Consider the following 14,821-nt stretch of genomic DNA (forward strand, 5'->3'; position numbering starts at 1 on the left):
GATTTTATTTGGTATATATATAGATATATCTATAGATAGATATATCTATGTCTATAGATATATAGATATAGATATAGATTTATGTATATATATGCTGTATATAGATCAATATATACATATACATATTCATATACATATATATCAAACATCACTATATCTTGTTATTATATGACATGATTTTATTTGATATATATATATATATATATGCTATATATAGATCAATATATACATATGCATATATATCAAACATCACTATATCTTGTTATTATATCACATGATTTTATTTGGTATATATAGATATAGATGTTTATATCTATATCTATATATATATATACATTTATATATAAATAAATATATACATATATATATGTATATATATATATATATACATATATATATTCTGTATATAGATCTATATATACAGTATATACTGTATATAGGCTCCTCCTAGGCTGTGAGCACTACAATGAATTAGTACCAAATAAAATCATGTCATATAATAATAACAACAAAATAACCCAACACAATAAATAAAACAAGCTACAGTGATGTTTATTTATAGTTAATATGAGTTGTGTAGTGTCCTAACAGTGAAATCCCCGCTGACACAGGGCTCACCATGGACCTAACCCTCCAGCCCTTTGTTGTTGTTCTCACGCTAATGTGCGAGATCCGCCGAGCCTCTCTGCTGCGCGGTCACATTCCGCCCAGCCTTCCCCCTCTCTCTCTCTCTGCCAGCGGCCTGGTGCTTTGAGATGAGTACAGGATGTCGGTTTCGGGGCTGAAGGCCGAATTGAAGTTTTTGGAGTCAATTTTCGACCCGAACCACGAACGATTTAGAATAATAGACTGGAAACCAGACGAGCTGAGCTGCCAATTCAACGTGACCGGAGAGAAGCTGCTGATCATTCACTGCAACATCACGGTGAGTCCAGAGCAGAGGCCAGCAGACAGACATCTCTCTGCGCACTAAGCTACCACAGCAGAGCTAACGAGCTAACACAGCAGAGCTAACGAGCTACCACAGCAGAGCTAACGAGCTACCACAGCAGAGCTAACGAGCTACCACAGCAGAGCTAACGAGCTACCACAGCAGAGCTAACGAGCTAACACAGCAGAGCTAACGAGCTAACACAGCAGAGCTAACGAGCTACCACAGCAGAGCTAACGAGCTAACACAGCAGAGCTAACGAGCTACCACAGCAGAGCTAACGAGCTAACACAGCAGAGCTAACGAGCTAACACAGCAGAGCTAACGAGCTAACACAGCAGAGCTAACGAGCTAACACGAGCTAACACTAGCTACTGACTAACAAGCTAACCCCAGAGCTACTGACTACTGACTAACAAGCTAACAGCAGAGCTACTGACTAACAACCCAGCTAACAGACCAGCTAACAGACCAGCTAACACTAACCCTACAGCTACTGAAACAAGCTAACAACCCAGAGCTACTGACTAACAAGCTAACAACCCAGAGCTACTGACTACTGACTAACATGCTAACACCAGAGCTACTGACTACACAAGCTAACCCTAGCTACTGACTACTGACTACACAAGCTAACACCAGCTACTGACTAACAAGCTAACAGCCCAGCTAACAGACCAGCTAACACTAACCTTACAGCTACTGAAACAAGCTACTGAAACAAGCTAACAACCCAGAGCTACTGACTACTGACTAACAAGCTAACAGCCCAGCTACTGACTAACAAGCTAACACCAGAGCTACTGACTAACAACCAGGCTAACAGAACAGCTAAAACTAACCCAGAGCTACTGAAACAAGCTAGCAACCCAGAGCTACTGACTACTGACTAACAAGCTAACAGCCCAGAGCTACTGACTACACAAGCTAACCCTAGCTACTGACTACTGACTAACAAGCTAACAGCCCAGAGCTACTGACTAACAAGCTAACAGCCCAGCTACTGACTAACAAGCTAACACCAGAGCTACTGACTAACAAGCTAACAGACCAGCTACTGACTAACAAGCTAACAGCAGAGCTACTGACTAACAAGCTAACAGCAGAGCTACTGACTAACAAGCTAACAGCAGAGCTACTGACTAACAAGCTAACACCAGAGCTACTGACTAACAAGCTAACAGACCAGCTACTGACTAACAAGCTAACAGCAGAGCTACTGACTAACAAGCTAACAGCAGAGCTACTGACTAACAAGCTAACACCAGAGCTACTGACTAACAAGCTAACACCAGAGCTACTGACTAACAAGCTAACAGACCAGAGCTACTGACTACCAAGCTAACACCAGAGCTATTGACTACCAAGCTAACAGCCTAGAGCTACTGACTAACAAGCTAACAGCCCAGCTACTGACTAACAAGCTAACACCAGAGCTACTGACTAACAAGCTAACACCAGAGCTACTGACTAACAAGCTAACAGACCAGAGCTACTGACTACCAAGCTAACACCAGAGCTACTGACTACTGACTAACAAGCTAACAGCCCAGAGCTACTGACTAACAAGCTAACAGACCAGAGCTACTGACTAACAAGCTAACAGCCCAGAGCTACTGACTAACTAACTTAACAGCCCAGAGCTACTGACTAACAAGCTAACAGCCCAGAGCTACTGACTAACAAGCTAACAGCCCAGAGCTACTGACTAACAAGCTAACAGCCCAGAGCTACTGACAAACAAGCTAACACCAGAGCTACTGACTAACAAGCTAACAGCCCAGAGCTACTGACTAACAAGCTAACAGACCAGCTACTGACTAACAAGCTAACAGCCCAGAGCTACTGACTAACAAGCTAACAGCCCAGAGCTACTGACAAACAAGCTAACAGCCCAGAGCTACTGACTAACAAGCTAACAGCAGAGCTACTGACTAACAAGTTAACAGACCAGCTACTGACTAACAAGCTAACAGCCCAGAGCTACTGACAAACAAGCTAACAGCCCAGAGCTACTGACTAACAAGCTAACAGCAGAGCTACTGACTAACAAGCTAACAGACCAGCTACTGACAAACAAGCTAACACCAGAGCTACTGACTAACAAGTTAACAGACCAGCTACTGACTAACGACTGAACCAAGTTAACCTCAGCTAAAGAAAAACTGAAGCCCAACATAATCATTCAACCGCCTTGAGTTGCCCGATGATGTTCGTTTGCAAGTCGTAAACATGGGAGACTTTCCCATATCTAACATGATGCTGCAGTCATACCCAACCCATTTTTAACTTTATGCCATGCATCTTCAGTCACAAACTGAAGGTCATTCATGATTTAACAACTGTATTAAGGTCTAATTTAAGGTTCAGCGCAGCACTCCACTTGTCTTCCAATGCTGGAGATGCTCTACAGCTGGCAGTAGACAAATCATTTTATTCAGTGGGTGTCTGTGTGGGCTAAGACATTCGGTCTGAAGTATTTATAGCTTTGGAATAAACTTGAACATTTTATGTAGATTAGAATATCCCTGGGCAACATTTTGGTTTGGTGGTTCTCTGTTAATATCTGTAGACAATAAAGCCATTAACATACAGTACAAGCATGACCGGCTAAATTCCCATGTCCTACTGTTGACTCTGTTGCAGGAATCTTATCCCTCAACACCCCCAATATGGTTTGTTGACTCTGATGATCCTAGTCTGGCTGAAGTGTTGGAGCGCTTAGAGGATGTGAGAAAAGGCAGCACATTGGTAAGTTAACTGATATGGATCCAGCTTCACAGAGGCTTGCTCAAAATGTCACATAAGGTTACTGCTGTAACAGTAGAAACTTGGTAGAATTGCAGTTTTCACTATAGATGTCTTATCTTGCTGATTTCACCCACAGCTCCTTCAGCAGTTGAAGCGCCTCATTTGTGATCTCTGTCGGCTTTACAACCTGCCACAACATCCAGATGTAGAAATGCTCGACCAGCCTCTACCCGCTGGCCCGATTACCCAGGAGCGAAAGGTACTCGCTTAAAGCAAGAGTAAAATTCAATCTCTTTTTGAAACTCAATGTCTGTCAACTCACAATGTTTCACCACGCTGCAGCACGGGCCAGCAGATGAGGTGACATCTGAAGAGGAAGAAGAGGAAGAAATGGGAGAGGTACCAATGTGTATTAATGATATTCTTCATAGCTTAATTAGTTGTACATCCTGTTTCTAAACATAATTGACACACTGACAGCAGGACATTGACCTGGACCAAGACCTGGACCATTACGACATGAAAGAAGAGGAGCCAGTTGATGGAAAAAAGTCAGAAGATGACGGGATAGAGAAAGAAAATCTGGCCATCTTGGAGAAGATTCGTAAAAGCCAGAGACAGGATCACTTGAATGTAAGTGCTCTTTGAGGTTTTCTTTATTAAGCAATAGAGTGGAGGAAACTGCAAATTCTCTTTTAAATGTTAACTTTTTGGCAGCAACCTCAGTATCACTCACCCCAAAAACATGGGAGTCTCTGGATTTTATTGAATCTGAATCCACTTATTGAATCCAAATCCTTTCAAATACCTTTATCAAATCTAATGTGTTTTCACATTTGTAGGTAACTGAAGTTATACAGAATTAAACCTCAAAGAATCAATTTAGATCTGTAATCACCTTTTGTTTGCTGACAAGGCCAAAACTCTGTACTTTCTAGTGGCAGCCCAAAATAATATACACAACCTGAAAATGAGACGTTGGATCAAATTCCTATGTCATGGATCATTTGTTTTCTACTCCAGGGATTCTCAAACGTTTTGGGGCCAGGGACCCCTTACATGGGAGACCCCGTCATAATCGTAACACTAATTTAGCATTATGCTTACTACCATTTGTATTCTAAAACTTTTCAACCTAAATACCTCAGACCTGTTTCATAGTGATAAACAGAAACGCATTTATACCGCTTATATACTTTTTTAAGTTAATTCTTTTCTCTTTTTTTTTAAACAGAGGGTCATTTTATTCAACGTGAATTTGGACTCAACATGACAGCATTTATAGCCTACATTTCAAGTAATTGATGTAAGATCGAAGATTTCAGAAAATAAACAGTTGTAAGACTCACATAGTCCTAATAAATCCAGATATCTAAACTTACCAGTCTAAAGCTGACTTTCATGAAATGCTTCAACTTAAAAAATAATGAACTCATTGCTGTGTGTCACAAACATAATAAAGTTTCAGAAGCTAACGTGGTTGGGAGTAATGGACACAATATGCTTCTTTTATTGGTGCAAATAGTCCCAATCTGTAGATATGTACTTTTTAATGACTGATTTTTTTAATCTATAGCAAATTATTTCGCGGACCCCCTGACAGAGTGCCACGGACCCCACTTTGAGAATCGCTCTTCTACACTGTTCTGTACTAATAACAAGAACGAGGAGAGATCAAAGGTTCAATAACAGATTTGTTAGCGTTAGAGTTTAGTGAATCTGGGTATTTTGCCAACCAGGAACCATTTTGCAAAATGGAACCGTTATTGAACCCAACCCTTCTCCTGGACAGTTTCACAGTACTATAGGATTATACTACAGACACTGGACATAAATTCTTATTTTTATTATTCCTTCTGTCAGTTTCACCATTTTCACATCAACAGTAGCACTGCGTCCAAAATGCAGACTCATTGTTCCTTTCACTGCTGACACAGTGTGGCTGCTGCTGCAGAGGGCTCCACCAGAAAGGCTGTCCTGCAAAAAGTTTAGTTGGCTCTCAACTTTAGCAGCAGTGCACGCTGTCCTGCCATCATCAGGCAATGCAGTGGATAAAAGATGCCTGCTGAAATCAGGAACAAAACACCAGAAATAGTCCAAACTTCATCAAAAACTGAACTGATTTAAATTGCTGAATTTATTCAGATTCTATAAAGGTCAACATGTAAGGGGATAATGTAAAGCGAGCCAGTCATTGTTGTGAAAGAAACCCCGACACGAAGCGGAGGGATCTCTCATCGCCCTGAAGGGGTTTCTTTCACAATAATGACCTGCTAGCTGTACATTATCCCGCTTATTACAGTCAATCAGATGTCGCCTTAACTTGGCTAGCTTCATGGCTTCGTGACTCATGACAGATTGTCTTGATGTGTCACAATCATATCAGAGTTTCTATTTGGCCCAAAGCTAACATGGGTAGGGGTAATAGAAACAATACGCTTGCTTTATTGTCGCAAATGATCCCCATCTGTAGATATGCACTTTTTAATGATACAGCACAATTTTATAATTTATAGCTAATTATTTTGTGGACCCCCTGACGGACTGCTCTGCATCTACTTATTTGTCCAGGTGTCCTACCATCTGTGTGATTCACGTTTGTGATTTATGTTGCAGGGTGCAGTGTCTGGCTCCGTGCAAGCCTCAGACCGCCTAATGAAGGAACTCAGGGAGATCTACAGATCACAGAGTTACAAGACAGGTGACTGCATTACCCCACAGTGGTGACTTTTATTGTTTTAACATCTCATCAGCAGACTGACGTAAAGCTCTGTGTTTGTGTCACAGGTATTTATTCATGCGAACTAGTCGGCGACAGCCTTTATGAATGGCACGTCAAGTTAAGGACGTAAGTCTCACCTTCAGTTTGCTTTAAAAATTTACAAATATTGTGTGGTGTTTTCTGTCAGATTTGACTTGTTGGTTTGTATTCCAGGGTAGACCCAGATAGTCCATTACATAGTGACTTGCAGGTCTTAAAAGAAAAGGAAGGAGTGGACTACATTCTGCTCAATTTCTCTTATAAAGTGAGTGCTGTAATAATATTTGTCAGTTGTTTTATTCAAGTTTTCTCAAGACTCAAGGTTTGTTTGTTTTTTCTTCATATGACAGGATAATTTTCCTTTTGACCCACCTTTTGTGCGGGTTGTCGCACCTGTGCTCTCCGGAGGGTGAGTGTGAAGTGATCTCCCCTGAAATGCTCTGAAAAAAGTATTTACTGACGGGGACATGGTCAACATTTGTTGTGCGAACAATTTTGAGATGGACTTTGTTGGGAGAGATTTACTCACAACATTAACTTGTCCCATCGTGGATGAAATAACCCAAATGTTTCACATCGTATGCTGTGCTGGCAGCTGTTGGAGATATGTTGATACTGTGCTTTGCAACCTGATGTCCGATCCTTTATGCTTTTAGGCGCAAGGTTAACTTAATGTTATGTTGCTGCATAGTACAGGCCATGTGGTTTGCTTATGAGTGGCTGCAAATTATCGTCTCTGACTCTTAAAAGTAAATAAAGCATCGCCTTACATCAGTGCTTTAACTCTGTGATACAAATCCATCATGCATCTCAAATCATTCAGATTCTTCAATGGTTCTGATTATTAATTAATAGACATAAACAAATGTGCCTGGAAAATTATGCTTGAATTTCTTGGTACATCCAAAAGTTGCATACACAACGGTTTCTGGATTCAAATTGCCTCTTTGTGAAAATCTCTCCCACAAGGTAAATCAAGGTATTGTGAAATCAATTTGAAGCACAACAAATTTGCAAAAAGTCCCGTGAACACTTTCTTGATCAAATGAACATACCTGCTCTAATATATGTATTATTTAACATTCATCCTTTTATTCTGATTTTCTTTTTTCATTTCAGTTATGTTCTAGGAGGAGGGGCCTTGTGCATGGAGCTTCTCACAAAACAGGTTTAAAAAGGAGTTTGATGCATCGTTATGACATCGTGTTGCTCAATGTTTAACAGCAGAATTAATGGTTTTGTGTGTGTGTGTGTGTGTGTGTGTGTGTGTGTGTGTGTGTGTGTGTGTGTGTGTGTGTGTGTGTGTGTGTGTGTGTGTGTGTGTGTGTGTGTGTGTGTGTGTGTGTGTGTGTGTGTGTGTGTGTGTGTTTTCAGGGCTGGAGCAGTGCCTATTCCATAGAATCTGTCATTATGCAGATAAATGCAACTCTGGTGAAAGGAAAAGCCAGGGTGCAGTTTGGAGCCAATAAGGTAACTGATGTCATTGGTCAGGTCTGCTTAAAATGATCGAGGCTGCACAACATGTCGTTCAACCACGTCTAAACCACGTTTATAGCTGTTTCGAATGGCCACGCGTTGAAAAGCCCGACGATGTCAGAGAGAGGCGATGAATCCTATAAATGGGGATACCCAGACCAGCGGCACCAGAATGAGTTTTGAAGTGGGGGGGCATCCAGCTTTGGATGATGTAATACAGTGTTTCCACAGGATTTTGTGAGACTGCGGTGGACCTCAGACCCTCTAAGGGTCTCCAGGGGCATGCTCCCCCGAAATAATATTTTGTAGGCTACATTTTAAATTTAAATGCATCAATCTGGTGCACTTTGAGAGCAAAATCATGAGGCTAGATCTAGGAAGAACTTTGTGCTCTTGTAAACAAATTTAATCATAAACACATTACTGTTTGGATATGAATGCTGATGGCAAAAAGTCACACTGCATAAGCATTGTCAACGAGACTGGGTCCGTGTTTCAAGACGGGCCAGTGCCGACATTGGCCCCTGGCAAAAAAAGGGAAAAGTGTCTCAAGTTAAATCATAGGTCCCGTTTACACCCGTCAATTCAAGTGTCTTGTATCTGGATAAATCAGCTGTAGAGGCTATTCCCTCAGACCGTTTACTGACATAGTTAAACTTCGGAGGTGTAACGGTTGAGTACGCGTCTTGCCGTTTTATGCCTTTATTGGAGCCAATAGTAGAAAGATGATGAGAAAGAACTATGAGCGAAAGAGAGACGGGGGATGCCATGCAACAAAGTTCCCCCTCCAGACACATTACGGAAACATTACACTTTGTGTTTTTCGTTGATTGTAGTTTATTTCCTATCAAGCAATTTCTGTGCATCTAACAGCATAATTTGTTTTTCAGAACCAGTACAATCTTGCCAGAGCACAACAGTCGTACAAATCCCTTGTGCAGATTCATGAAAAGAATGGTGAGTAAATATTCTTAAATAGTTGGGTGTCAGTAGACACACAGTGGTATGGATCCATTAGCAAAAGGGTTTCTCTTTCTGTATCTACAGGCTGGTACACACCACCTAAAGAGGACGGATAAGGAGCTACTACCACTATGCACTGGGAACATGTCTTTGGGTCAAAGTATCTTGTTTTCTTTGGATTATTTTCCCCTCCTCTGACTTCACTGGGGGATATATCATCTTTCTCGCGGAAACCATCTCGTTGGCTCATCTGACAAGTATTCCTCCGCCCTGCTCTGGGAAAGACTTTGTTCTGGTATCACTCTGCTTCTCCCCTCAGTGTTTTAGTGAGGAGGAGGATGTGAGGGTATCACTAGTCCTGTTTTCTAAACATGCTCATTTGTCTTTAAAAAAAAAGACTATTCTCCCTTTAAATGTGGGGAAATGCTTTTTCTTTAGCTGCTTTGACAAAGTGGGCTTCACAACCAGTCAGTTCCCCCTCTTTAAATGGGAAATTTAACAGCAGATTGATACTGAAGCTCTTGATGTGGCACCTCACTGCACCTCTTTTTATTGGCCACTGGAAAATTAACTGGTACATAAATGCAAATATTGTAGACATATTATTCAGCAATTGTTTTTTTTTATTATTTGAGCATCCTTCCTAGACAGTTAATAAATATTTCATCTTTTGGAAGCTCATCTTAAAATTGAGATGGACAACCACTCGGTATCTTTTAGCTCTTACTTTTTAAAATATGTGAAGAATATCGGGCCAAGCAGAATCAAAATGCTGCGATGTTGTTGAACTAAGATTAACTGTTGTCTGTGAACAAATCCACCAGTGGTTGATAATAAAACCAATGGACATGAAATATCTCAGAATCTGCATGTTGCATATCTTGGGAAGAGGAAACATAGATATATTTTCACCAGAAGGTTTAACAGATCTAATGTTGACGCTCAAAAGCTCATTTTGCCTCGTTTCTGTAAACACAACGCCGCCCGCAGGCGCTCAGTTTGGCTATTGGCCTTTCTATTGATTATAGCTGTAGACTTTGGTGGCTGGTTTGATGCTGAAAATGAAGCCCTGTGTGTGCAAAGCTAACAGCGTGGTGCACAAGTAGAATCACACTGGGATTGGCTTTACAGTGGGAATAAATGAAGAGTGTTTGGATGTTTTTTTCACAACTTTGCCCAGTTTAGCAGCAAATCTGTATGTCACATCTCCCTGACATACATGGATTGTAGTGGTTTGCCGCTGCCCAGTTTAGATTTTAAACTGCGTCCCTGTTACATGACGTCACATGCAGCTGGATTCATCTCCTCAGCAGCTAAACATCCATTTACAGGGCTTCCTTTGCCACAACAGTGAACCATAAATATTTCGGTGTCGGTTTTGATGTGTAACAAGACGGGTCATTCGCAACTGACCTGAAACTCTGACCACGCAATATACCGTAGTACATCCTCGCTACTGCTGTTCCCCATACTACAGGACACACACTGTATCTATCAACCTGTCCGTTTATTTGTTAACACTGTCTGCAAAAGTATGTTTGAATGGCAACTCAGGTAACAAACAATACTTAGGAGAGGAATCTGTACATGTACATGTCGAGTTTTGGGTTATTTTCTTGGATTAATTAACGCTCTCTACCGTTGACGTTTACTCACCCACTGATCTGATGTCAAAAACAGATAATGGAATGAGCTTTACAATAATATGGGCCACATGTTTCTTTTAATTCAAGCAATGTAAGAGGAAGATGCCATTTTAACAGGATTGCAGTAGCATGTAATGGCTCAAAACTGTACTATTTTATGCTTTTTCTTTCATCCCACATACTGAGGTAGAGTTGATTTCAGTGTGAGATCTTTAAATATTCCTGATAAAAAATATTTGCACACTGGCAACAACGTGCCTGGATTATGACAACAAACACATTCAGAGCTAAATATTTTAAAATCAGGATTTTTTTCTCTCAGCACACATCCTGTTGTTACATGTCTGATAAAGCCGAGGGGGTGCCGAGGGGGGAGGAATCATCGGGTCACATTATGGACAAGTGTCCTCATGTAAAGGGCCTGTGTTGTCTGGACTCTGGTCAGAGAGGATGCTCAGAGACGATTGGAGTTTGATAGTCATGCCGTGGTGAATAGACTTGCACACTTCTCTAACTGGACTGTGTTGAAAAGATTAATTTATCTCAACTGTCGATTCATTTTCTGGCACCAACCAAACACGATCAAGTCAGGCACCGTTGGCTCGCTTTGATTTTCTTTTATTTCTCATTTTCCATTTGAAGAAATTTTGACCATGTACAGTAATTTGTAAACTTGCATCAAGTTTATGAATAAAGAATTTTAAGATTATTGCTGTTTTACTGGGGTCCCTGTGTATTATTTTTCACTGTTGCTTAACGGATTGCAGATGTGTTGGGCTGATATTGATATTTCATTAAATTAATAAAATAATTTACTGCTGACTCAACTTTCATACTGATTTGATTTTGTATTAAAGTGTTGTTTGTTGTCTTACAGCCCTGCAAATCCACATCAAAATCTTTCATTGATCAGGTTTTCACAGAACTTTTGTGTTTACAATAACAGGGATGACAAAGCAAAAAAAAATCAGTTGCTATTGAGGCACTTGATATTGAAATCAATACAGTATCAAATCATCGGAATATAGTTACACTTAGATAAACATCCACAATCCCTAGGATAAAAAAAAAATTGTATCCGATCATTAACCGGTTGACATGTTCAAATAATTTTCTTTCAAATCTACCTGGTTTTGAATTGTTTTTATTATTATAACAGGTGGTTGAAGAAGTATTCAGATCCTTATTTGAACAATACAACTATGTACAAATAGTGCATTACAATTACATCCTGCATTCAAAATCTTGCTTAAGTAAAAGTTCAGATGTATTTTCAGCTAAATTTAGGCCTACTTAATATAACGAGTAAAAGTGCTCGTGATGAATGGTTCATTTCCTAGAATTGTATATTTATTATAGGGTTATTATAACTAAAGGGCAGCATTTTGGTTGTAGTTGGTCAAAGTGTAATCCGCAAAAGTCTTAATCATTTAAAAACTTGTTTTATATCCATAGTTGAGTCCTAAAAATCAGATTTTATAGTGCAGTGAGACTATTTCAACCTGTTTTTAAATTTATATCAAAAAATAATTAGTGTCTGTATTGAAACAAGGAAGAAGAAAAAGAATATTTTCGCTTTTTTTAAGAAAATAAAACTTCGACAACTCAACTCCAGGCTAAAATGACTTCATAAAAGGGAGCTTTGTTTCACTGAGCAATGCAATATGTTTTATATGAAACATAATCTGCAAAATAACTAACTAAAGTAAAGTACCAGAACCTCAGCACTGTACTTAGCCTTAGTACAGTACTTGAGTAAATATACTTAGTTATCATTCAGCCCTGACAACAGTAAGCAGCATCGGCCCAAATCTTTCCTAAATCCTGTGAAGCAGAGGTCAATCACAAACAGTTGTTGTACATCCCAACCAGTAACATTAAACCTCTTACCTGAGTCTAACTACAACATGCTAAGGAAAATTATTTTTGAATTAATTGTATTTTCAAGTCAGGTCCTCAAAAGGAAAATATTCACAACAGGTCAGTTGTTGTTTATGTGTTTAACAACACATCAGTATCCATCAAGAGTACAGAGATGCTCACACTACATTTGATTTTCAGTCAGTTTTAACCAATAAATAAATCAGATTTGGTTGGAGGGCAGATGAAGCTTTGAAACATTTTTTTGGGATAGCAGGGTGTTATATGTTAACTGTATGCTGCTATCTGTTATTTCATCAGATAAGAAAACAGTCTTGTTGTTTTTAAGTCTTTTTTTCATTCTTTAAAACGTAAAGATCACCTAATATGGAGACTACAGCGATGCATGCAAACTCATCAAATAACAAAACAGGATGCAACAAGAACTGTTTAATATCTATTAGGGTAAGACCAAATAATACAAAAGTAATACACAAAAATGTATTCCTCGTTTACTTCTTCACTCATGGAGACACAGCCTCCTCAGACGCTTCATTCACCTAATTAGAGCAGGTTTCTATTGAACGTGTTTATCCATGGCAAATATTCACCTCACCTCAAGTAATTATATATTTATACCTAGTCGTGATATAGTACATGATAATACATATCAAACACCATACAGTATATGTGGGAACATGGGGGGAGTTGATGGTAAAAAGCTTTCATACAGCAGCGTGAAATGTTAGTAGTTAGTAGTACTGTAGTATCCAATGCACTGCAGTTCCTGCTGCACGATAACTATACAGCTGTAGTTTCCATAATCACATTAACTGTGCTGTATGTACATTGTGGCAAGTTTGGACTGATCCAAAATTCACCTTGATAACTCACTACACACAGAGAGAAGGAGCTTGTTTGTTTGTCTTTGTGCAGACTTCACATTTAACTTTACAGAACTGATCAGCTAAACGTTGTGCATTTGCTAACAGATGAGCGTGTGGATAGTACGGTTTACAGGGTTATACTTCATAACTGCTGTAGTGCATCTGCTGGTGAAAATGTTATGCATTTGTAAAATCATATTAACTTAAAAACAGGCCCATTTTTCTAATTCATAACAGTTTATGTTATGGCCGTTACTCTTCATGTCTATGTTTGAAGCCTGCACAACAGGACCTCACTAATACGTCTACTGTTTAATATATTTATGTTAGTATTGCTGCACTGTGATCTACTGTATGAGGGGTGGAAGTAACAAAAATGTATTGATTGTGATGAAAATGCATATTTATTGAAAAATAGAGTGATAAATTAACAAGTGATTTGACTAATTTAAAGCTGATTTGAATCATTTTCCTCGTCTTACATTCATCATTCACAACACTAAATTGCCATTTATCATTTAAGGAAAGTGGCTTCAAGGGTGCAAGTAACAAAAATAATTGAAGAAAAGGTGAATTGATGAAAATGTATGTGAATTGAAAAATAGAGTGATGAATTGATGGACATTTTATTTGAAACAGTGTTGATCTGATAATCAACTGTCGACCATTCGTCATTCACAACACCCAACTGACATTTATCGTTTACAATTTGTGTTACTTCTGCTCTATCAAACACTCTGTCAATCAAGTTTATCAAATCAATTGACAATTTATCACTCTATTTTTTAATTCACATACATTTTCATCACTCCCATTAATAATTCATACGCTTTTTCATCACATCCCTTTTCTTCAATTCTTTTTTGTTACTTGCACCCTTGAGGCCACTTTCCTTAAATGATAAATGGCAATTTAGTGTTGTGAATGATGAGTGTAGGACGTGGAAAATGGCTCTGTTTTCACCATATCGCGACTTAAATTTCGCGGGTTAAATTAGTCAAATCGCTTGTTAATTTATCACTCCATTTTTTCCACATGCGTTTTCATCACCTCCATAATTATCAGTGAATTTCTGTTACTTCCACCCCTCATAGTGATCCACTGTGAATTTGGTTTGCACTGATGTCAACAGGTAACCCAGTGCAAAACATTATCTAATTTATTTTTTAAATTATAATAAAAAAAAATTCTGTTACCCACAGCCATGGAAAGACACAACGAACATGTGCTTCAAACTCATCCACACATCATCCAAAAAATACACAAAATAATAGATTGGTACAAAAAACAACTAAAATGTAAAACAACAAACAGCCTATTGAATACCACATCATCACAATCAGACAAGACGACTCACAGGTTTTTGAAATAACGAGCATTCAGACACGAATCTTCACATCTGTTTCAAGTCTAATACTGTATTACTGTAATAAGAACCATCTACTGAACCTCGAAGACTTGAGTGACACGGAAATCAACATGACACTTTCTCTGACCGAACGGCGACACACACAAATATCCTCTCTTTCAATTTCACCTCATAAAG

General features: G+C 39.1%; 1 protein-coding gene across 3 annotated transcripts; it reads left to right on the forward strand.

Moving 5' to 3' along the window:
* Positions 1–657: 657 nt before the first annotated feature.
* On the forward strand, positions 658–11,340 carry LOC119486855 (ubiquitin-conjugating enzyme E2 Q2-like). Of its 3 annotated transcripts, none has more exons than XM_037767321.1 (13): positions 658–925; positions 3,578–3,682; positions 3,819–3,941; positions 4,025–4,081; positions 4,166–4,315; positions 6,299–6,383; positions 6,470–6,530; positions 6,618–6,708; positions 6,794–6,852; positions 7,563–7,611; positions 7,818–7,913; positions 8,810–8,876; positions 8,967–11,340. In XM_037767321.1, the coding sequence occupies exons 1-13, from the start codon at positions 767–769 to the stop codon at positions 8,996–8,998; spliced, it is 1,134 nt and encodes a 377-aa protein (XP_037623249.1). In that variant the 5' UTR covers positions 658–766; the 3' UTR covers positions 8,999–11,340. The 3 variants fall into 3 exon arrangements, 2 of the variants coding, with proteins under 2 accessions (XP_037623249.1, XP_037623248.1); XM_037767320.1 differs by having other exon boundaries at positions 660–925; positions 4,163–4,315; XR_005206601.1 differs by lacking the exons at positions 8,810–8,876; positions 8,967–11,340 and having other exon boundaries at positions 4,163–4,315; positions 7,563–7,682; positions 7,791–7,911.
* Positions 11,341–14,821: the final 3,481 nt, after the last annotated feature.

The sequence above is a fragment of the Sebastes umbrosus genome, chromosome 4 (assembly GCF_015220745.1).
Source record: "Sebastes umbrosus isolate fSebUmb1 chromosome 4, fSebUmb1.pri, whole genome shotgun sequence".
In the NCBI taxonomy this organism is placed as follows: domain Eukaryota; kingdom Metazoa; phylum Chordata; class Actinopteri; order Perciformes; family Sebastidae; genus Sebastes; species Sebastes umbrosus.

Bases quoted from the DNA above. Each gene is read 5' to 3' on its own strand.
- LOC119486855 (XM_037767320.1), top strand. From the start codon at position 767: ATGTCGGTTTCGGGGCTGAAGGCCGAATTGAAGTTTTTGGAGTCAATT. The intron at 6,709-6,793 runs GTGAGTGCTGTA...TTCATATGACAG, and splicing joins TGCTCAATTTCTCTTATAAA to GATAATTTTCCTTTTGACCC. The intron at 8,877-8,966 runs GTGAGTAAATAT...CTGTATCTACAG, and splicing joins GCAGATTCATGAAAAGAATG to GCTGGTACACACCACCTAAA.